Source organism: Pristis pectinata, chromosome 7 (assembly GCF_009764475.1).
Source record: "Pristis pectinata isolate sPriPec2 chromosome 7, sPriPec2.1.pri, whole genome shotgun sequence".
Taxonomy (NCBI): domain Eukaryota; kingdom Metazoa; phylum Chordata; class Chondrichthyes; order Rhinopristiformes; family Pristidae; genus Pristis; species Pristis pectinata.
The window spans coordinates 88,601,203-88,623,630 of record NC_067411.1 but is presented as its reverse complement, the minus strand read 5'-3'; the positions used below and the strand labels follow the sequence as shown (position 1 = coordinate 88,623,630).

Sequence of the window (22,428 nt, the reverse complement as noted above, 5' to 3'; positions counted from 1 at the left end):
TAGTATAGCACAGGAACAGGCCCTTCAGCCCACAATGTCTGTGCTGACCATGATGCCAATCGAAACTAATCCCATCTGCCTACACATGGTTTCCACCCACTTTGACTATCTCTGACACTTCAAAGTTGGATTTCCATCTTATCTAAGTTGTTCATAAACGGTGAATAATTGCAGTCCTTACATAAATCCTTATGGGACATCACAATCACATAATCTGTGGTCTCTGTCTCCTGTCAACAACTCATCAATAGTTTCAGTTGATGGTCTCTTAAATTATGTGCTTTGTAGAAACCCATATACAAAAAATGTCCTTCCATTTTTGAAAAAAAATCAGTTAAGCAAGCAAAAGTAATGCCACCCCTTTTTGGATCTGCTGAAAATCTTTAAAAATTCAGTCACTCTAACCTTAACTATCTACCTTCACAATTTATTAAATGGATGTTAAGCCAACTGATCGATAATTCCCTGCTTGGGATATCCAACCTGCTATCACCCTTCTTTCCATATAAATAATAAAATAATTAAACATATCTGCCATTTCCTCATTTTCTTTTACAATTTTACTGTTACTAGTTCAGAAAAGGCTCACTGTGCTCCTGCCTGTCACTTATTTTCTAATGAAATTGTAAAATAACTGCTTTTTGATTTTGATAATCCTTGTAACATTTCTTATACTCCCTTTTTGTGGTAATATCATTTGAAGTTTTTTTTTCCCTTCACCAGGATTATTGCAAGTTTTTGTCTTGTTATGATTTTCCATTAAGTCTTTCCTCATTAGTCAGCTTTTTTTTAAGCAACTAAAACTCATGGAGCAGAAACTGGTTCTATTTTTGACTTCAAAAATATGTCATCAGTTATAAAATGTTTTAGGACATCCAGCAGTTATGAAAGATTCAACATGAATGGGTGTGGCATAGAATGTGAGAGCTTGGATGTCCTGTTACAACTTTATAAAACATTGGTTTGGCTACACCTGGAGTACTGTGCGCAGTCCTGGTTGCCACACCATAGAAAGGAAGTTATTGTGCTAACAAGGACATTGCCTGGATTGGAGCAGTTCAATAATGAGAAACTGGACAGGCTGGGTTTGTTTTCCCTGCAGCCAAGAAAGCTGAGGGTTGACCTAATAGAGACATAGATGGGGGAGATATTTAAAATCTTTTTCCCATGGTGAAGTTGTCCAGAACAAGAGGGCATAGGTTTAAGGTGAGAGGTAGGATGTTTAGAGGGAGTGTAAGGGGATTATTTTTTTTACACGAAGGGTAGTTGGTGTCTGGAATGTGCTGCCTGAAGAGGTGTTAGAGACAGATACTTTTAGGACATGTAGGAAGAATCTCGCCAAGGCATAGAAGACTATGGATATAATGTGGGTAAATGGGATCAGTGTAGATAGGTACAATGGGTGGAATGGATGTGGGGGGTGGGGCCGAAGAGCCTGTTTCTGTGCTATACAACTCTATGACTCTCTACTAGGTTCTTTCTTACTTAGTCCTTGTTTAACACTGCATTATAATGTTACTCAGTTAATTAAAATTTATCATTTGGAATTCAGTTCATGCCACTTTTTTTCCTCAATAAACTTCCTTTCCAATTTTTTCCTATAAATGGAAACTCACATTTAAATAAGCATAGAAATGGAATGAATTTGGGAGCACTCTAGACAATAATTTTAAAATGTTTCAGGTATCATTTAGGTATCTTATTGTATGCATAATACAGAAATACATCCTTGGAAGATATTTCATCAAATCAAGAATATTTTCATTTTGCAATAGTCCTAACCCACCTTAGAATAGTGAAGGAGTGCAGGAGAATTGATATTCCTCTCCTCATGCCTAACTTCATCATATATTTCTTCAAAAATATTATTACAGATTCAGCAGTAATTATAGAGATTTATGACAAATGGTTATTAGTCTACTACTTACCCTCGTGAGGTGAATGACCCCTTGGGAAGTGACAGAGCAGCCCATAAAACCCACATATTGCAGCAAAGGACAATGTTCTGCAAATGTTTTCACCGATTTATCTGTCACCTGCAGAAAGAATGCAAAAAAAAAATTAGTGTGACTTTTATCCAGCAGCTAAACAATACATTCATCAACAGAAAAAAGTTTTAACCAACTCAATAGTACAAGTTAATTTGAACGAACATTTTGCTTGAAGGGCATTATACTGAAATCAACAATAAAGCTGTGCTCATAATACCTCCATTTTATTTGCTTCAATAAGCTTTTGTATTGCCAAAAACACCCTGAGCAAAAAAGTTCACATTAATAAATAAATGAAGTAATTAAATGCATAGGAGCCATGAGAAAAGAACAAAAAAAAATTGCAAATATAAACAAACAAAAGCTAAAAATACAACCTCTAAATATTATAATCAGCCAAGCTTTCAAACATTTTATAAAAAGACACTCATTTTGTTTTTAAATAATCAGACAGCCTCCTTGAGTCTGGAGCTTACCAAGATACAGATTATGGTTTCAACAAAAGCAAACTGAGATAAGGTGACATGAAGGCAATATTAAGAAACTGGAAGTATATGGTCTTTTGTAATAAGCACTAAATGGTGTGGGAATTACAGCTCATGGTTGAAGAGGACAATTCAACTTGGATCTGAGGGAACCAACAACCTTGAACCAGAACCAACAATCGATACCATAAATCGGGGCCCACATATCGCAATGACAGGCTGGTTGACTCACACAAAAAAAAATTAGCAGCATCCTGGAAAGCAGGGTTGCTGAATTCAGTAGTATAGACAACAGGATAGGATTTTTGGCTTCCTTCCAGAATCAAAAACAACAGTTGCATGAAAGTGACTTACTGAAAATTATCTCATACTTTTTGCATATGTACATGAAGCAGCATGAAACAACATTTTATTTGTGCAATTTCATGGTCAAAAATCTCATTATTAAAAATAATTCTCAGTAAGATATAATGGCATTCAGGAAGAGGAGAAATCTTTTTGGCATTGCAACATAAACGCAAAGATTTTCAGTTCATGGTAGTGTAGCGGTTAGCGTAACGCTTTACAGCGCCAGCAACCCAGGTTCAATTCCCGCTGATGTCTGTAACGAGTTTGTACATTCTCCCCGTGTCTGCATGGATTTCCTCCAGGTGCTCCGGTTTCCTCCCATGTTCCAAAGAAGTACAGGTTAGGAAGTCGTGGGCATGCCATGTTGGCGCCGGAAGTGTGGCGACACTTGCGGGCTGCCCCCAGAACACTCTACGCAAAAGATGCATTTCACTGCGTGTTTCGATGTACATGTGACTAATAAAGATATCTTATCTTATCTTAGCATAGCTAGTGGTAAAACCAGGTAAAAAAAAATGATCATGAAAGCTGCAGGGTTGTCATAAAAATCCATATTCAGCCACAGAGCTTCTGGCCAACAAAATTTGCCATTGCTCAGTGGATCAGCAGGGCAACATGGGATGGTCAGGAAATACGGCCTTACCAGGATCACCTTCATGAGAATCTCCTCATTGCTTGCTTTTGGTGGTTGCACCTGCTGTCAGCCACCATGCAGCAATATTAAGTTTTTTTTCAAAATTATAAATAAGGAATTTCAGAAAAGTAATCCTTCCCATCTGGTTTAATAACAAGCAGTTCATGAAAAAAAAATATTTTTTCAAGGGAAAAGTGCACACAACTAACAGAAGGTTGAATCTGGCAGTAGAAGGTTCAGATCTGGTACAGGGTGACAAAATCAAACATGCAATCTGGATACCAACATCTGGCAGCTGCCAAAGATTCCCTATACTTCAGAAGCAACCTGTACAGAAGGATATAGTGGATATAGTAGTTTAAGCACATGAAAAAAATAAAGAAGCTGAAGAGGATTCACAATGATATACAGAGCTATATGTCACATAGATTGCATTAGTCTGTATCATGACCCTCTGCTATAACCAGTTGCAAAGAGAACCAGAAGCTAACAGCATTCCCCACCGCCGTAAGGAATACTCTTGTGGTCAGATGTTACTGCTTCCGATTATTCCTCCTTGGCTGGATTCACTACTGAGCCTGGGGCAGGACCTCAGTTGCACTGAGCTGAAGGATTGAACTGCATAAAGTTCGTCTAACCTAAGCCAGAAAGGAAAGTCATTTTTTTTATTTTAATTAATGTTTTTAATTAATGTCTGTTAAATGTGTTTTCAAATAAATGTATGATTGCTTAAAAATTATTTTTTTAAACTAGCTGAACCAACTTCAACTTTTTTTTTAGATTATTGGCCACGGCAGCAAGGCCTCCAGCTCAGCGAGTCCCACTGGGGTAGCAGATGTTTAATGCAGCAGTGGGAATTGCACAAGGGGCAAATGGGAAGCATGGGCTTTGTTGAGCATGATCTGGCCCAATATGCCATAGAGAGTTTGAAACTTAGAGTGCTGGAGGATATTCCTTGAGTTGCAAATAATTCCCATTGGCCCGAATAGAAAACTGCACAATGAACTTTAATGACCTCTTTAATTTTCCTGAAAATTTTACAACTTTCCTCCAGCAAACCCCTTGGGTGCTCATTTGAACTTGTAGGGAATGGACGCATATCAAATCAGGCAATCTTAAACCATGGGCACATTTTGCACAGGCAACTGTGTTAATTGCAAAAACTGAACACAAACTTGTATTTGATCTAATATTTATAAACCCGATAAGCATACATAATCCTATAGAGTGTCTCAGAGGAAGACTTTCACTTTGCAATCTTTTTCTTATTAGCACAATGATATTTTGTGAATGACATGGATGAGCAAACTTAATAAAATAGCAATAAATAATGGAAATCTTCTTGAATAAACAATATCCTCCGTTCCTATAATAGTCAATGATTATGTGCAAGAAAGTAACTTGGCCTGAATATATAACGTCACAACCCATAAACCAATCACAGTCAAATATACAAATGTGATTATTCTAGCTGGAGGACCACAATGTATTGTGCAAGATTGGAAAAGGCTGTCATAAAAATGAAAACAAAAAATAATGTTAATCAATAGTAGTGGTTAATCCCCAGATTATGGAAATTGCAGGATGGGAGCATTAATGGAGTCCACCTACACATGGACACTTTACTGAAACACTGCATGCATGGAGAGATGCAAAACACCACTTACTATTTTTATAGCATGCTTAATGTAGTAAAATGATCCAAGCCACATCACAGACATGTCATCAAACAGAATATTGCAGAAAGCGACATAAAGATGCTACTAAAACAAGCAAAGAAACAGGTTAGGGATTAAGAAGTGAAGTAGAAATACAGAGAGGCTTAAAGGAGAGGATTCCAGAGTTTGAGGACTATACTGCTGAAGGCATGGCTTCCAACAATGGTGCATTTAGTATTGGGAACAGAGAATAGGTTGGAGTGCAGAGATCTCAAAGGCTTGAAGAACATTATAAAGGTAGTGGACAGCAAGGCTATGGAGGGTTTGGAATACAAGGATGAAAACTTTACAATCAAGACATCCCTGGATTAAGCATAAACGTACTTCAGCACAGGGGTGATGAATGAATGAAGTTGACAAAAGGCCATCAACCAGAAACTATAATTGTTTCTTTCTCCACAGATGCTGCCTGACTTGCTGAGTATTTACAGCACTTAATGTTTATATTTTAAATTTCCAGCATCTGTAATATTTTGCTTTTAGAAACTTGATGCATTCTTGTATAGAAGTATTAGTGGTTTTGATATGTTTATGTTCATGAAGGATGGAATTCAAGCCTGATTGAAGAGCTATCCAGCCTGATTAACTTCACCCTCAAGAGATCAGTGACATCTGATGAGGAGTTAACCAATCAAGTGCCTTGTGAATATTTGCTGTTATTGGCCAGAAGGCAAACTGCATTATTGATTTATAGATTAAGTGCTTTGTGCTTCAAAAGGCAAGAAAGATAAGGCATATTATTGCTCTACACTATCATTGTTTATAGCTGCCCATTAATTTAATGCTGAGCTCAGAAAATGCTCATAGTTCTCATGACAAATCTCCAGTCCTGGTATCTGATGGCTTCTATGTTCCAATAGCACATAACATATGGACAAATTTGTAACTGAATCTTTTATTTAGGAAATGATTTTAATTTGTCTGCTTTCCTTCAAGGACATGGGACTTAGTGGAGAAGCAGTGATACTTTGCTACAAAACTGAAATAGCTGTCAATGACATTACCAGGGGGTGTGTTCCCTTAAAAACATCCGGATTGCAATTTTCCATAATGCAAACCCGCTTTATCTGAACATAAGTCAAGAAATGCAAGTTGGGGAAAAAAGTTTTGTGCATGTTTATTTACTCTTTTTACATAAATTCTGTAAGAGCAAATTTTATTCTGTATCTCAAATCTTTTGGGGAGTGCTTTGTGAATTCTGTAAAGGTGAATTTCCATTACCCAAATGGCTGCAAGGCAGGGCTTGCCTGTACCCTCACCTGGATTTTGTTGACATCTCAAAAGCTGATGGTTTAGACACATGAAACAAAAATTCTAATTTGTAACACTTGAATACATGTGAAAGAGAAAGAGAGAGAGGGAGAGTGAAAAAGACAGGCAGACGGGAAGAAAGACGTAGATAAACACAGAAATGTGGGCAAAATGCAGACAGGTATATTCTTCACCTGTCCTAATTTGAATTATTGTGTTAAAATTAAATACTTAAAGCAAAGATTTTTGTTGGAAGCAATAGATTAGCAGGAAATACAGGAAGCCTCTGACCTCTGGTATTATCCCTCCAGTATAGCAAAAGGAAGATGTGAGTTAAAAGCATGGGAATAAAAGACAATCATTTGATTCCTCAAAGCTTGTTCTACCATTCAATTAGATCAGATTAATCTGAACCTTGTTCCAATACATATACACAGCTGCTAATGCTTTTGATTTTTTGTTCTGACAATTTCAAAATGGAAACCATAATGCCTTGTCTCAGATTTACATCGGATACAAGGAGGTGGGCTCTGTAAATATCATCAATGAAAAACAAATGTCTGAGAAAATGCTTTCAGCAAGTTTATTGAAATCTAATATACTGTTTTTAAATTATTGAGGTAAGAAATTGTTGGACAAGGATGGACAAGGTTCATTAGAAATGCATGGCTGGCTACAATAATATTTATAGTTTGTCTATTTTCAAAAAACTGGCTGACGAGAGGAGATAATTTATCGAGACCGACAAAAATCCAATAAGGATGATACTGTACTGTTTACAGGCATTCAGACAGGATTAACGCTGTGCTATCTGGATTATTTTGGAATAAAGTATCCTATAAATTATTGAACAGATGATTCAGCTGTTGGGATATGTTAAGAGTCAACAAAAATCTATCATTTCCTGTTTAATTGTGGTACTGTTCTGCACAGTTTTGTGAACAAAATCCAATGTGGTCAGGTTAAAGTTTAAACCAATAATTGATCATTTAATTCTATAGTAAGTATTAATTATTGCCAGTCCATCTCTTCAGCACTGATATTTAACAATGACAAGTTTTAATGGTTGAAGGCTACCTAGCAAAATTAAATTCATTTTCTTTTCACTTTTTGTCTCTTTTCTCTTAATTAAGTCTTTCCTTCTGTGCTTTTTAGGGTCTATAGGACGGGGGGAGGGGGGAAGGAGGGGGTTGAGAGTACCAGATTCACCACCCTCTGCATAGAGAAATGTATTTACAGGCTTAACTGTCTTACCCTATTTTGAAACTATGTTCCTTTCAATTAAAAAATGACTTTTAATTAATCATTCAAACATGGACAAAGTTCTTTCATACACCTTAAGTGAGGTACAAAACCCCTCACCACCCTCCCATCAATTGGTAGCTCAGAAGACAGTCAATCTTCAATGCAACTTGCCAAAGCAACCAAACTTCATGATTGTATTCAAACAATGGCTATCACCAGACTACTTGGAGCACATCAGCACCTGGTTTATTCACAGCTGTAATATGCATTGGACATTGCATGAGTGCGAAACGTGGCTGCCTTTGCATTCTCTTGCCAAGGATGACTGACAACTACGCTTGTGCACTTTGACTCACACTCAAACTGCATTCAACAGTAACCAGAAATCAAAACTTATCACGCTTTATGGTGGTGTTTTTATCTACCAAGTCGTCCAGGAAATTTAAGGACCACTCAGTTAAGAGAGTTAAAATTCAAATGTTAATTCATTTAATTAAATTAGAACCTGTAAATAAAGGACTGCAATTAATCAGAAAGATATGGTTCACTGCACACTTCCTTTCTACAGATTTACTTTCTTCTGTGTTTTTTGGCAAAAATAGGAAGCAGTATTTTCCTTATTTTCAAGCAGTATATTACGAATTGTTTTTCCCAATCAGTTTACTGGGCTGCAACCTCTATTCCTGAAAACTGTTGTGGACCTCTGGAGCATTTAATACAAGCAATGCACATGGATTTCTGAGTTTGTAATCCAAAGCTATCCTCAATGTTTCTTGAAAATTTGAATTTAATACATCAAAGACTAAAAATCGTTCAGACCTTTAGTTGCATTCATATCCTTCTGCACAAGAGATTTTGTCTTTCAAATTTTAATGTCAAACTACAAATACTCAAACTGCAAATACTCCAAATACCAAAACACTTGGCATTCTCTTCAGTCATTAGCAATTTTCTTTTCCAATTTTCTCTTGATGTTTGTAATTCCTTTTCAGCTACCTTCAATTGGTTTTCCAATCTTCTCCTTTCTAATTCTTTCAATCATTGAAAATTACTCGTGCTCGTTCTTTACAAATCTTCAATTAAAAAATCTGAAGCTAAATCATCAAATTTCTCTTTGCTCCAAATGAAATACATTACAATTGATGCAATGAAACTTAAGAATGCTCCAATGTTGGCTTTCGACTCGAGTTAAAATTTTAAACTTTTATTCAAACAGGTCAACTCTCATGAAAAGAATACTTGAAGCAGATCTTAGAAGATGTAAGCTAAACAACTAGATTCTATGCTGGGATAATTAGGCTGGTGGAGCTACAAGTTTCAATAGCTAAAATACTTCTTGGCAGGCTTGATGTTACTTATGACATAACAATGTCATGACTTACGACAAAACTTATGACATGATAATAAATGCTATTCTTGTTACATATTTTATTCTTGCTCTTTTTTAGAAATTACACAAGTGAACCTTGCTCAAAAGCTTTCCTAATTCAGCCAATTCCAGCAAAAAATCAATGAAAGTGGCTGTTAAGATTTATTTTCCTGATACCCACTGTGAAGTAGATGCCATATTGAGTCCAAGAAATCAAAGTTAGAAACTAATTAACATTAGTCTGCCTGGGACAGATGCATAAATGATGCTCATTCTTGGGGGAAAAAAGGATTCTGAATTAGGTAATATAAAATTGGGAAGTATACTAAGTTGTGAAAGACACCAATCTGTGGATAATGGAGCCCATTGTTACTACCAGAGCTGGGGAAAACGTCAGAATATGACATAAAATCTGTATTGTACAGTGGCTTATTTCTAAATTATTCTCTAGAGCTCAAGTACCACTGTATAAAGTAGATCCTATAGCAATTTTCTACATCAAGTCAACCCTCCATGTGTAAATGCATAGAGAAAGAAAGGACTGCAGATGATGGAATCTAGATGCATACGTAAATGCATAGCTTAGTGTAAAACAGATCTCCAAATTGTTGACTGACAATAAGATTCTCATTTCAGGCTTCAGTTTGTTGCCCACAAAGAGAATCTGAAATTCTGTCATATTATGATCACTATTCCACAGTTATGAAATTACTAATTAATTCTATCTCATTACACATCATAATTCTAAATAGCTCATTCCCTGGTTAATTAACAAAGTATGATTCTGGAAAACCATCTTGAATACATGCCACAATATGATCAGGCTACTCCAACAGCACCTCTCAAAGCTGCAACCTCTACCTCTAAGAGCGAAAAGGTTCCCCTCCAAGGCCCACACTATTCTGACTTGGAAATATATTGTTGGACCTTCATTATTGCTCTGTTTAAATCATGGAAGTCCCTACACGACAGCACTGTGGGAATAACTTCACCAGAAGGATTACAGAGGCTCTTCACAAACTTCTTAAGGCAATTTAGGATAGCAATAAATTTTGGCCTTGCCAGTGACATTCAGATCCAGAAATAATTAAAAGAAAAACACCCGTTCATCCCTGGCTACATTCTAACTTCTCTGCCGAGATTGGCCTTTTCTCCTTGGAGAGACAGAGGATGAGGGGGGACCTGATTGAGGTGTATAGGATGATGAGAGGTATTGATAGGGTAGATAGTCAGAGGCTTTTCCCCAGGGCTGAATTGGTGGCCACAAGAGGACATAGGTTTAAGGTGCTGGGGAGCAGATATAGAGGAGATGTCAGGGGTAAGTTTTTTACTCAGAGAGTGGTGAGTGCGTGGAATGGGCTGCTGGAAATGGTGGTGGAGGCTGATACGATAGGGTCTTTCAACAGACTGTTAGATAGGTACATGGAGCTGAGTAAAATAGAGGGCTATGGGTAAGCCTAGTAATTTCTAGGGTAGGGACATGTTCGGCACAGCTTTGTGGGCCGAAGGGCCTGAATTGTGCTGTAATTGTTCTATGTTCTATCCTTTCTTACTGTCAGCCTGTTTGCAACCAAGTTGTTCATTGTACCCGTACCTCACCATTATCATGCATATAACAATAAACTCGACTTGATGTGATGTCTACAATAGGGTGAAATAATGTTGCCATCAAATGGGCAGTTAAGTTCCTTTGCCTTTGCAATGTGTTGCCAATAATGTGAAGCCCAGTTAATGTGGTATGGTCGGACAGGCCCAAAATACAGGGCCAGGCCCAAAATACAGAATATGCAAATGAAAGAAAAAGAGAGAAAGGAATCACAAGCAAAAATGGGCAGCCGTGATACAAACATAAAGTAAGAGCAATCTGCCTTTTTTTATTTTCATTGATTTTTAACTAGTTTATTTATTAAAAGTTAAATAGCTCTCTCTACCTTGATCTACCTATTAGTCTTTCGCAAAGCTCTAAAGAAAACAACTAGGAACATAAGAAACAAGAGCCTGGTTGGGCCATATTGCCCCTCAGGCTTGCTCTGCCATTGAATAAGGTCACTGATAATCTGATCCTTTCCTCAACTCTACTCTCCTGTTTGAACCCAAGATTTCCCTGCAATCCAAAAATCTATCTTAGACTTGAATATATTCAATGACTCACCCTCCACAACTTGGGTAGAAATTTTCGAAGATTCACACCCCTCTGTGAGGAAAAATTCCTCTTCACCTCCATCTTAAATAGGCAACCCCTTGTTCTAAAACTGTCTCCTAGTTCTAAGATCCTCTCAGAGTTTTATTTGTTTCAATAAGACCACTTAACATTCTTCTAAACAGCAATGAGTATAGCCCTGTCCTTCCATCCCATTCATCATGCAGAAAAGGCCAAAACATATAATTTTATTCTAAGCACGAGAAGCTAAAGGAGACACAAAGTGTCACAAGATCACAAGACAAAGGAGCAGAAGTAGGCCATTCGGCCCATCGGGTCTGCTCCATGAGCTAAACTAATACTATTCCTATCTAGCCCCAATTTCCGGCCTTATCCCCATATCCCTTGATACCTTGACGAATTAGATGCCTATCAATCTCCTCCTTACATGCCCCCAATGATTGGGCCTCCACAGCTGTATGTGGCAAAGAATTCCATAATTTCACTACCCTCTGGCTAAAGAAATTTCTCCTCATTTCTGTTTTAAACCGGTGCCCTCTAATTCTAAGATTGTGCCCTCTAGTTCTGGACTCCTTCCCCCTCTGCATCAAACTCTGCGTGTGCAAGCAAACTCTATCTACTTAAGCCTAAGGTCCCCAAGTACTGACTTGACCTCAGTTCACAATAATTATCAGCCATTACAGGTTATTATTAATTAATTGTTAAACTTTAACTGTTATCACTCTCCTATTTACTATGGTTAACATTACTAGCTTAATTTCAATGCAAAACTAAATTACATTTTCGAATGAGACTACTCCTTTAGCAATTCATCTTTTGCACATTCTTTAAGCTAGTTTGTGCAGCATTCTTACTGATGCAAATATTCATCCCTTTCCTGATGAGAGGCCACCTGTTTCTGCTGGAACATTCCATGCCCAACACTGTGCATTCAAAAAAAGTCTTCTCTTAATTTGTTTGATGATTTTAAATCTAAGCCCTCTAGTCATTGTGTAATGTGTAGTGGTTGTTAATTATTTACTGCATCAAAACCACTTGAAATTTAAAAATGTTCAAATTTTAAATCTTCAATGGAAAACCATAAGTAGTAGCATTAACAAAGGAGAGGTTTTATGAAATTACAAAACTATTGCTTGGACTAATGGTAGATACTTTCAATATCACTACTTGTGGACTTTCGCTGTAGTGGACCTATTTGGAAACAAGGTATGTTAAAGAGAAAGTATGTTTGAAATTTAAAGAGATATTTATATTTATGGTTCTGTAAAAAACTTACACATCATGATTAAACTTCAATGCAATGCAAATATCAAAGCTTTCTTTCAGCAATGGTACGTCTGGCAGCTCAATCATGCTTTCTACTTTCATGCTAAAATGTGTTAAACATTGAGAGCAAAAACACAGCTGTCAGAATCTGAACAGACAGTAAATCTTTTCCCTTTTAAAGAAAGCATTAGGCTCTCATTCTGAATACTTCTGCATTATGGATGTATTAGAGAAGGAAACAAGCAATACACGTTGTGCACTTGGAATTTCCGTGAGGGAAGACAGTTACAAACTACTTTAAAAAACCAAATCTCTTTCACCTCATGAAATTTTATATTGATCTCATATTTGGAGTTCCCTGCATTTCCAGCATATTTGAATCATATCAAATCTTGGAGAATGGTATAACAGTCACTGACCATAAGGCTACCAGATCTGATGTGGAATATCAGAGATTATTTATGTCATGCAGAGTCCACATTGAAATCAGCAAATAATGTAATTTCACCAAATGTTTCATAACATTAAAGAAAAGCAAAACACAATGTGTGATCCACCAAAGGAAGTCAATCTTTTCTTAGTGTCTTAGAGCTCTAACCAGTAGAGCTGTTACAATTGTAAACAGTGTAGTGAGATCACACATGGAGTACTATGCACAGTTATGATCCCCTTACCCAAGAAAGGATACAGTAACTGGAGACAAACCAAAAGAGATTCACCAGGCTAATTGTTGGGGTGAGACGGTAAGCAGGATGAGCCTGTCTTCTTTTGGGTTTCGAAGAATGAGGGGTGATCTTAAGGAGGTAAGACAACATTTTTCACAAGTGGGAGAATCTCAGCTAAGGGAACATGGTTTCAAGATAAGGAGCTGATCATTTAAAACTGAGGTACTAAGAAATGTACTCATGCAGGGAATGCTGAATCTCTGGAATTCACTGACTCAGACAACTGATGTTTGCTTGTTGGAAGTACTTAACTTGGAGGTCGATAATTTTTTGAAAAATCTGAGGATTGAGGACTATGGAGATCTGGCACAGATAAGGACTTGAGGCCTCCAGTAGATCAGCCATGATCATGTTGAAAGGCAGGGAAAAGTTCAGGGGCAGGTGACCTACAGCTGCTCTTTTTCTTGTGAGTAACTACTTCACTATTATGTATTGAAATAAACATTCTAGTATGTCCAGCATGAAACATTAAATGCTTCCTCATGCTGTGAAGTAAACAGCAAGCAGACCAAACTCCCATGATGTTTATAATGACATGTCAGAGAATATGACAAAACAATATATACCAAGAAACATTGAATTCATTATTAAGTGAGCAGCAAGATAAACTACAGCAGTGCACTGTTCTGAAAGAACAGTCCTGAGAAAAAGTATCTGTAGCTATTGTGCAGCTGGCTGTTCTCTTTATGGTTGCAAATTCTAATTAATCAAAACAGAAATATTACCATATCTGATTTAACTTCCTCTGTAATTTATTCACTTTTTAGCATTGCGAGCATGGCCAGCATTTATTGCCCATCACTAATTTTCCTTGAGCAGGTGGTGGTAGCTGCCTCAGTTGTTGGAAGTCGATCGTCACTGCAGGATTTTCTCAGGGCAGTACCTTAGACCCAATCATCTTCAGCTGTTTCCTTCTGTCAAAGGTCAGAAGCACGGATGTTTGCTAATGATTGCACAACAGTCAGTTCCAAATGGAACTTGCCAAAAAGTGAAGCAGTGTATGCCTATACTGAGAGGACCTGGACAGCATTCAGGAATGGGCAGGTAATATTCATACCAAAGACTATCTCTAACAAGAGGCGATCTAACCAGCTAGCCTTGACATTCAATAGCCTTACCATCAACTAGCAACATTCGAGAAGTCATCATCAACCAGAAACAACTTTATGAGCTTTATAAATACTGTGGCTATAACACCGGAAGTTGTAGAGTTAATATGCAGCAGTAAGATTGCTACCTCACACTTCCAGCGACCTGGGTTCAATCCCAAGCTCCGGTGCTGTCTGCCTGGATTTGCATGGTCATCCTGTGACAACGTGGGTTTCCCCCAAGTGCCCTGGTTTCCTCCATCATGCTAATGAAATGCTGGTTAGTTGGTTAGTAGATTAGTTAGCCACCGCAAACTGCCCCCAGTGTTAGGTGAATGGTAGAACTTGTGGACAGTTAATGGGAAAATAATATAGGATTAGTATAAACAGGTGCTTGCTGGCTCATGGATTCAGTGGGCAAAAGGGCTTGTTTCCACGCTCCATTTCTCTACAATATGGCACAAAACAACCACAGTGTCTGGAATGATCTTGAGGCTAGGAAGCTGGATGTGACAATGACCTTGACATCTTCTGTCAGGGTGGTCAGGGCACAGATGTAAACCTGTATTTAAACCATGATCTTTGCATTGACTATATTGGTAAATGTGGGTCAACATAGATACTACTCCTCATGGGCTTAGGATAGGAATATGAGTTTCTGTAAACTCAATGGAGACCCTGCCTACGTTTGTCTCTACAAAGCCAGTGCTACAGTTTCAGGTCTTCCAACAACTTCAGCTGCAGCACCACGCATGCACTCGCAGTAAGGATTTTCCATATTCTGAAGTATGGAAGTCAGTAGAAGCCACAGTGGTGATCAGTCATTCTTCAAAAGTTGTGGAGAAGAGTGCAAGAGCTGCAAGTGAAAGTGTGAGTATCACGATAAATCGTGCAGCTGCTGAGCAAACAGCGATACGAAAAAGAGGTTGGTCTGAAGGTAATGAATGGCAGGGAAGCTTTGGAAAAAAGTGACTGAATTTCACCCAGCAACACTGACAAGTAGCTCAGATGAACTGAATTTATTAGATGCACATTGGATCCCAGAAACACATCACCCACGTTAGTATGAATCACCCTGGGAGGTGCCCAGTTGAATTCCCAGAGTCACACAGAATGACCTAGAAAAATACACAATTAAAATAACAATGATAAGGTCAGTTGCTAATTTAATAGCAAAATAAAATTATCATAAGTTCCTGCAGGCATATTAATTGTATCCAATGACAAGGCCACAGAAAATCACAACCATCACATTATCCAAGTCCATTAGCTTCCACCCAGGAATTTGTAATAATTTGATTACCTATTCCACCTTCAATGACATTCACTCTTTGGGCATGGTTTCACATTGGGTTTGCTTGAAGCAAGTCTTACAGCTGATGAAAAGAGATTTATAAGTTATAAACTAAAGCTTAGAGAATAGAAGAGACTGGCCTGGAACTAATGGCACTGATATTTTTCCACCCATTAAAAAAGATATATGATGGGCCTTGGTTAATACATTTTCCCTATTCAGTGCACCAGGTTGCACTGACGAATTACAACCTTCTATTATCTAGCATAAAAATTTTATTTTTCTTTTAAATTTAATGTTTCTCTCCCTCTCCCACTATTAAAAGTCAAGACCCTTGCATGTTCAATCTATTTTTACAATGCATCTCACGAATACATAGAATTTCTTATTGAATAATTGTGAAAAAAATTCAGAAGTCAAATGTGTTCTCTCTTCTAATTTACCAGATCAGCATGCCAATTAAATAGCAAACCACAGTAAAACTTATAATGCAAAAATGAATTATTTTCATATCTATTTCAGTGGTACCCAAATGATGACATTTGAAATAATGCCACTTTAAACTTGCAACTGGACAAAATGTTTAATACAGACACCAGTTTTTGAGGACATCACAATCTGTGATGCAAAAGGTACCACTTTAAGTGACCAGATATATAAGAGATATATAAGATAATTTTATTAGTCACATATACATCAAAACACACAGCGAAATACATCTTTTGCGTGTGAGTGTTCAGCCTGCAAGTGTCACCATACTTCAGGCGCCAACATAGCATGCCCACAACTTCCTAACCCGTACGTCTTTGTAATGTGGGAGGAAACCCACACAGACACGAGGAGAACGTATGTGGACACCTGTTAAAGTTTAAGTATTTTGTTTTAATATCTTTAACTTTCAAAATGTTTCTTTTAAGGCAAACCACATCGAACACTTGGTGGAAACAAGATTTAATAAATCGTGAAAATTAGCAAATTGCTGGAAGAATTGCTAATTGAATTGTTTCACAGAAAAAAATCAACAGCAAAAATAATAAATTAATATACAATTGGAATTCATTTTGCAATTGCAATTGATCTGAAACTGCCAAGGTTCTGACCAAACCATAAAGTTTTACATTCATCTGTGTTGAGTTAAACCTGGACAATTCACCTCAGCATTTTGGGTTCTCATTCCCAATCGCTGTACAGTGCCCTCCAGTGGAAATGTCTGCATACAGTTTAAAGAAGTGGGGAAAGTGTCTGATGCGTTTAAGAGGACAACAAAGTCATATTCAGCCACAATTGTATATCCTGCTGCAGTTATCGATAATTGCTATCCAGGTTTACAAATAAAGAATTCATTCTTGAATTAAATACCAAAGTTCAATAGGGAAAGCCAAACCATAGAAGGTCTAAGGGATAAAAAATATTGCACGCACTGGAGAAAAACTACAGCTGAAATAAGCTTGTGTTTCTTTGAAACTAATCTCAAGGTAATCTATTTATTATTTTTGTCCCCAATTTTGGTTTTCTCTCCCACCAAGCACCATCAGGAAGTCACAGAAGGAGCACAGACTTTTCAGCATCCAAACCATTTGCATTCCTGTTGGAGATCACATTAATTGCATAACATAGAAACATAGAAAACCTACAGCACAATTCAGGCCCTTCAGCCCAGAAAGCTGTGCCAAACATGTCCCTACCTTAGAAATTACTTGGCTTACCCATAGCCCTCTATTTTTCTCAGCTCCATGTACCTATCCAAAAGTCTCTTAAAAGACCCTATCGTATCCGCCTCCACCACCGTTGCCGGCAGCCCATTCCAAGTACTCACCACTCTCTGAGTAAAAAACTTACCCCTGACATCTCCTCTATACCTACTCCCCAGCACCTTAAACCTATGTCCTCTCCTGGCAACCATTTCAGCCCTGGGAAAAAGTCTCTGACTATCCACACGATCAATACCTCTCATCATCTTATACACCTCTATCAGGTCCCCCCTCATCCTCAGTCGCTCCAGGGAGAAAAGGCTGAGCTCCCTCAACCTGTTTTCATAAGGCATGCTCCCCAATGCAGGCAACATCCTTGTAAATCTCCTCTGCACCCTTTCTATGGCTTCCACATCCTTCCTGTAGTGAGGCGACCAGAACTGAGGACAGTACTCCAAGTGGGGTCTGACCGGGATCCTATATAGCTGCAACAATAGTTGGACTCACTGTGCCCATTACAAGGTTCAACCACGCCTCCTGAAATTCAGCAAATACACAACTAAAATTAATTTATGAATACAAATTTATATCAGTATAATTATTTTCTTTTTTAAAAATGAGTATCTGATAATCTTTTTCCTTTGTTCCTATGAGCACCATTTGTTTCCTCTGACTCATATTTCTTTCACGATAAGGAGAAACATTAAGTTCCATTGAAGAAAGGCCAATGACCCCTGGGCTAAAATTTGCATTTTTGCAATGGCAATCCAACTAGCAGTCGCCAAATTATTTTTTACAAATTAGCAACATAACAACTGAAAGAATGATATTTGTATCATGATTTCCCAACCACAGCTTTTAATGGCCTCTTTAAAAATAGAAGTGCAGTCGGAAATGACTTTCATTTGGTTGTATAAAAAATAGGTTTTGTTATTTGTGAAAATTATTCTTTAAAGGAAAGGCTGATCCTAAGGTTCTAATTTAAAGAATTAAATAATGAGAAAAAAGAAAATGTCCTGTGCTAAAGATGTGACAATTTAAAAAACATGCATTTCCTTTGCTGCTAAGTGTTTGAACCTCTGCCTCCATGTCATAAAGGAAAGAGTTCTGAAGCAACTTGAGTGCCAACTATAGATGGCATAAATTCAGACTGGCCTAAAAATTTGGGAAACAATATCCTGAGATATGATCAAGATGATTTTTGTATCTCACATCATTAATAAACACAGAACCCCACCCACCAATTCTTTCCAACTTCCCTTTCTTCAATATCTTTTTATTAAAGGAACTTGTTCTCAAGTTACTACATTTCCAAATTAACTATTAACTACATTTACAAATTCCAAACAAACCAGCTTATGGTAATCCATTCCCTTTCCAGGACCCAATCTGTACTGAACCACATAGTTTACAACTTCACTGTCCTGTGCTAGGCGAGCTGACTTTTTAATGCCATTTCATGTCTATCACCAAAGCTATCTGCACCAACCTCCATCTCCCCTTCCTCATTTGCTGATGAAATACTTTTATTGCCTCCAGACTTACCTATTCCAATACTGTCCTGGCTAACCTCTGATCTTCCACTCTTCAAGAACTTCAGTCTGTCTAAAGCTCTGCTATATTTTATTCTACATCATCTCATTCACCCATTCTGACTGTCCATGCTGACCTACATTAATTCCTATTCTCTCAATGCCTCAAACACTGCCTTCATGGTCTTGCCCCTGCATTTGCTTACCTTCTCCAACTCCAGCAGTACCACGTTTCCCCAATCCCTCACCATCTTGAACTCTTCATACTCAGGAAATTAATTTCAAGTTGCCCTCTTCCCTTAGCCTCACTATTGAGAACTATACCTTCAGCGACCTCAGCCACTTTCTGGAATTCCCTTCCACCCGTCTGCCAATCAACATCTCCTTTAAGATTCTCCTTAAAACTTTCATCAATTGAGATTTTTGTTATGCTTTCTAAAATCTTCAGCTCTAGCACCTCTGAAATATGAATCAAGCAAATATATAAAAAGCAGTCTCGCCTTTGAGAGCTCCAACTTCTATTTCAGTCTTTCGGACCAAAGTAGCTTCGGTATTTTACTTATCCACCATCCAAGAATTAATGTCAATATATAGATATTGTAAACCCACACATTCTCCCTCACAGTATATAGGATCCAATAAAAATGCAGGCATTGCCCACTTTGCTAATTGTTCTTTTCCCAGCTTGTAAACTAAGGCAAAATTAAATGTGAAATATTTACACAATTTGCACCACATTTATGTTCCCAAATCATCTGATAAATATTCTTTGAAAGATTGTTAAATTACTATCAGCGAGCCATGGGATGGTGGAATCTGAGCTTGAAATCATTATTAAAAAAAACAGATATTGCACCGTTCTGACACCCTGTATATTTCTAAAATTTTCAATCACAAAAAAATTAAATTAATCTCAGGTACAAAATAGATTTCTATAAGTGCTTCATTCCAATTTTGCAATTCAGAAGTGAGTTTAAAAACAATTAATATTTCTTAAAAGTAAATGTACGCATTACCATTATTCAATGAGCATGATGAGTCAAGCATCAACTTACAAACTCATCAGATCATACCATCAGCCTACATTGCAGACTTTCCCTCACTATTCCTTTATCTGTCTTGCCTTAATAGGAAGACAGAGCTGCCTTCCCCTCTATCCTGCACCAGCAGTACACCATGTATCATCCATAAGAGATGTAGTCAAAAATAAAAACAAAATCCTTTAAATAGAGGAGAATGGGTGTCACCATGGTCTTCCTTCAAAATGAGGTACATAGTTGAGGAGAGAGGAGTACCACAAAAAATGTAGAAAATTGCCCACAACACAGTACCATCAGTCTTTTCCCTCATGACAGAAAACCAACACGAACAATGAGGTTACACAATGCTTTTCGAAAAGCAAAAAATAATTGCCAAACTTTTTTTTAACCTCCTTCTGTTACAAGACTTGTAAATGAGACTGTGATTTAAATATGTTTCTTTGATGAGGAAATTGTATCCCAAGTGTTTTGGTTTGAAGATAATTAACCAGATCAAGTATCTAGGCCACTCTACAAAAGATTTTGACAATGTGGCAGAATTCAGCTTGCATGTCAGGCACAGAGAAAAAATGAATGGAATTTATTTTTCAAAGCACTGCCTGATGAAGGTTAGAAGTGCAGGGAGTAAAATGGTATCAGGATGAAAGTATAAGGGAGTAATATAAAAAATATTTCCCTATGTAAGAGATAAGATCTTTATTAGTCACATGTACATCGAAACACATAATGAAATACATCTTTTGCGTAGTGATTTAGAATACCTTACACAACTTCACAGAAAGAAGCAAATGACTGTTCTATTGGCATAAGAAAGCCCAAATTGAACTGGTGTACAGTGCATAATCCCAATCAACACCTAGGATAAAGTACTGGGCAGTCAAAATAGAGAATCTGCTTGGGCACTGCACTGGTACAGTGATGCTGCTGCAGCAGGTAGATACCAGACTTGCAATCCAGAGACCTGGACCAACTAGTTTACAGTTTACCAATCTGGAACTTAGAAAATCAACAACTAATCCTGGTAATGATGACACAAAGAAAAACTGCTGTATCATTGTAAAAACCCCAGAATGCCCTTCAGGGAAGGTAAACTGCATTACTTACCCAGTCTGGCCAAAATGTGACTCAAGATCCATACCATGAGGTGACTCTTACAGTAAATGAAGCAGCCTAGCAAGCCGCTCAGTTGTTCTATTATAGCTATGTTCAAACAGAGAAAGATTGAAACTGATACACTACCTACCATAGATGAAAGCACTCAATTCGGACATGGCAAAGTCACTCCCAATGTAGTTGTTGACCTTGCAAGGTCTTCCTCAGAAATATCTGGAGACTGGTCTCTAAATTGGGAGAGCTGTCCCATATATCAACCTGACTGTTGTACTCACAGAATTGCATCTTATAGATTCCTTCATCACAATCCCTAAGCACATCCTGTCTCCCAGGAGGGAGGGAGTAACCCTCAACATCGACTTCAGACACCACAAGTTCTCATGGCATGAAGTAAAACATGAGCAAGGAAACCTCCACCTGATTGCCAGTACCACCTTACCTCAGCAGACGAAGCAGCGTTCCACCACACTGAACAAAATCTAGAAAATACACCCTCTGGGTGGGGGCTTTAACGTACATCACCAACTGTGGCTTGTAGCACCACCACAGACCGGCCAGGCTGAGTCCTTAAAAATATGACTGCCAGACTGGGTCCATGGAAGGTTGTGAGTGAACCAACATGAGGGATGAATCAACTTGACCTCATCCTCACTAATCTCTCAGTGGCAGATATATCTGCCCATGACAGCATTGGTAGAAGTAGTCACTGAACAGTCCTTGTGGAGACAAAGCCCTATCTTCACACTGATAACACCCTCTATCACGATGTGTGGCACTACAAATATGATTATTGAGACAAACTCAAAACAGATTTGGCTGTTCAAAACTGAGCATCCACAGGGCCCTACAGAACATCAGCAGCAGAAATATAAACAACCACAATCTGTAACCTTATAGCCCAGCACGTTCCTCTTTCTACTATTACAATGGATCCAAGGGACCAGCTTTGTATCAACGAGGAGAGCAGAAGGGCATGCCTTAAAATGATGAGTTGCCAGTGAATCTGCAATACAGAATTACATGCATGCTTAACAGCACAAACAGCATGTAACAGACAAATCTAAGCAATCTCACAATCGACAGATCAGATTGAAGCTCTGAAGTCCTACCAGATCGAGTTGTAAGTTGTGAACGACACTTACACAAATGAGGGAAAAATCAAAAGCAACTGCAGGTGCTGGAAATCTAAAAATAGAAACAGAAAATGCTGGAAATACTCAGTAGGTCCTGCCATATCTGTGGGAAGAGAAACAGAGTTAAGGTTTCAGGTCGAAGACCCTTCAACAGAACTGGTCAATGAGTGAATCGGTGCAGTTAGAGAGTGAGAACATAGACAAAAGAAAGAGGAGACACAAGAAACTGCAGATACTGGAATCTGGAGCAACGCATAAGATGCTGGAGGAACTCAGTGGGTCAGGCAGCATCTATGGAGATAAGGGTCTTGATCCACAACATTGACTATCCATTTCCCTCCAGA

The 22,428-nt window shown here is 38.0% G+C and overlaps 1 protein-coding gene across 1 annotated transcript in view; it reads right to left on the bottom strand.

Annotated features, from left to right (window-relative positions):
- The window catches only part of fbxl17 (F-box and leucine-rich repeat protein 17), a 509,283-nt gene that overhangs the window by 360,657 nt on the left and 126,198 nt on the right, over nucleotides 1-22,428 (bottom strand). The window contains 1 exon segment of the mRNA XM_052020204.1: nucleotides 1,929-2,036. Within this exon segment, the coding sequence (XP_051876164.1) occupies nucleotides 1,929-2,036 (108 nt within the window).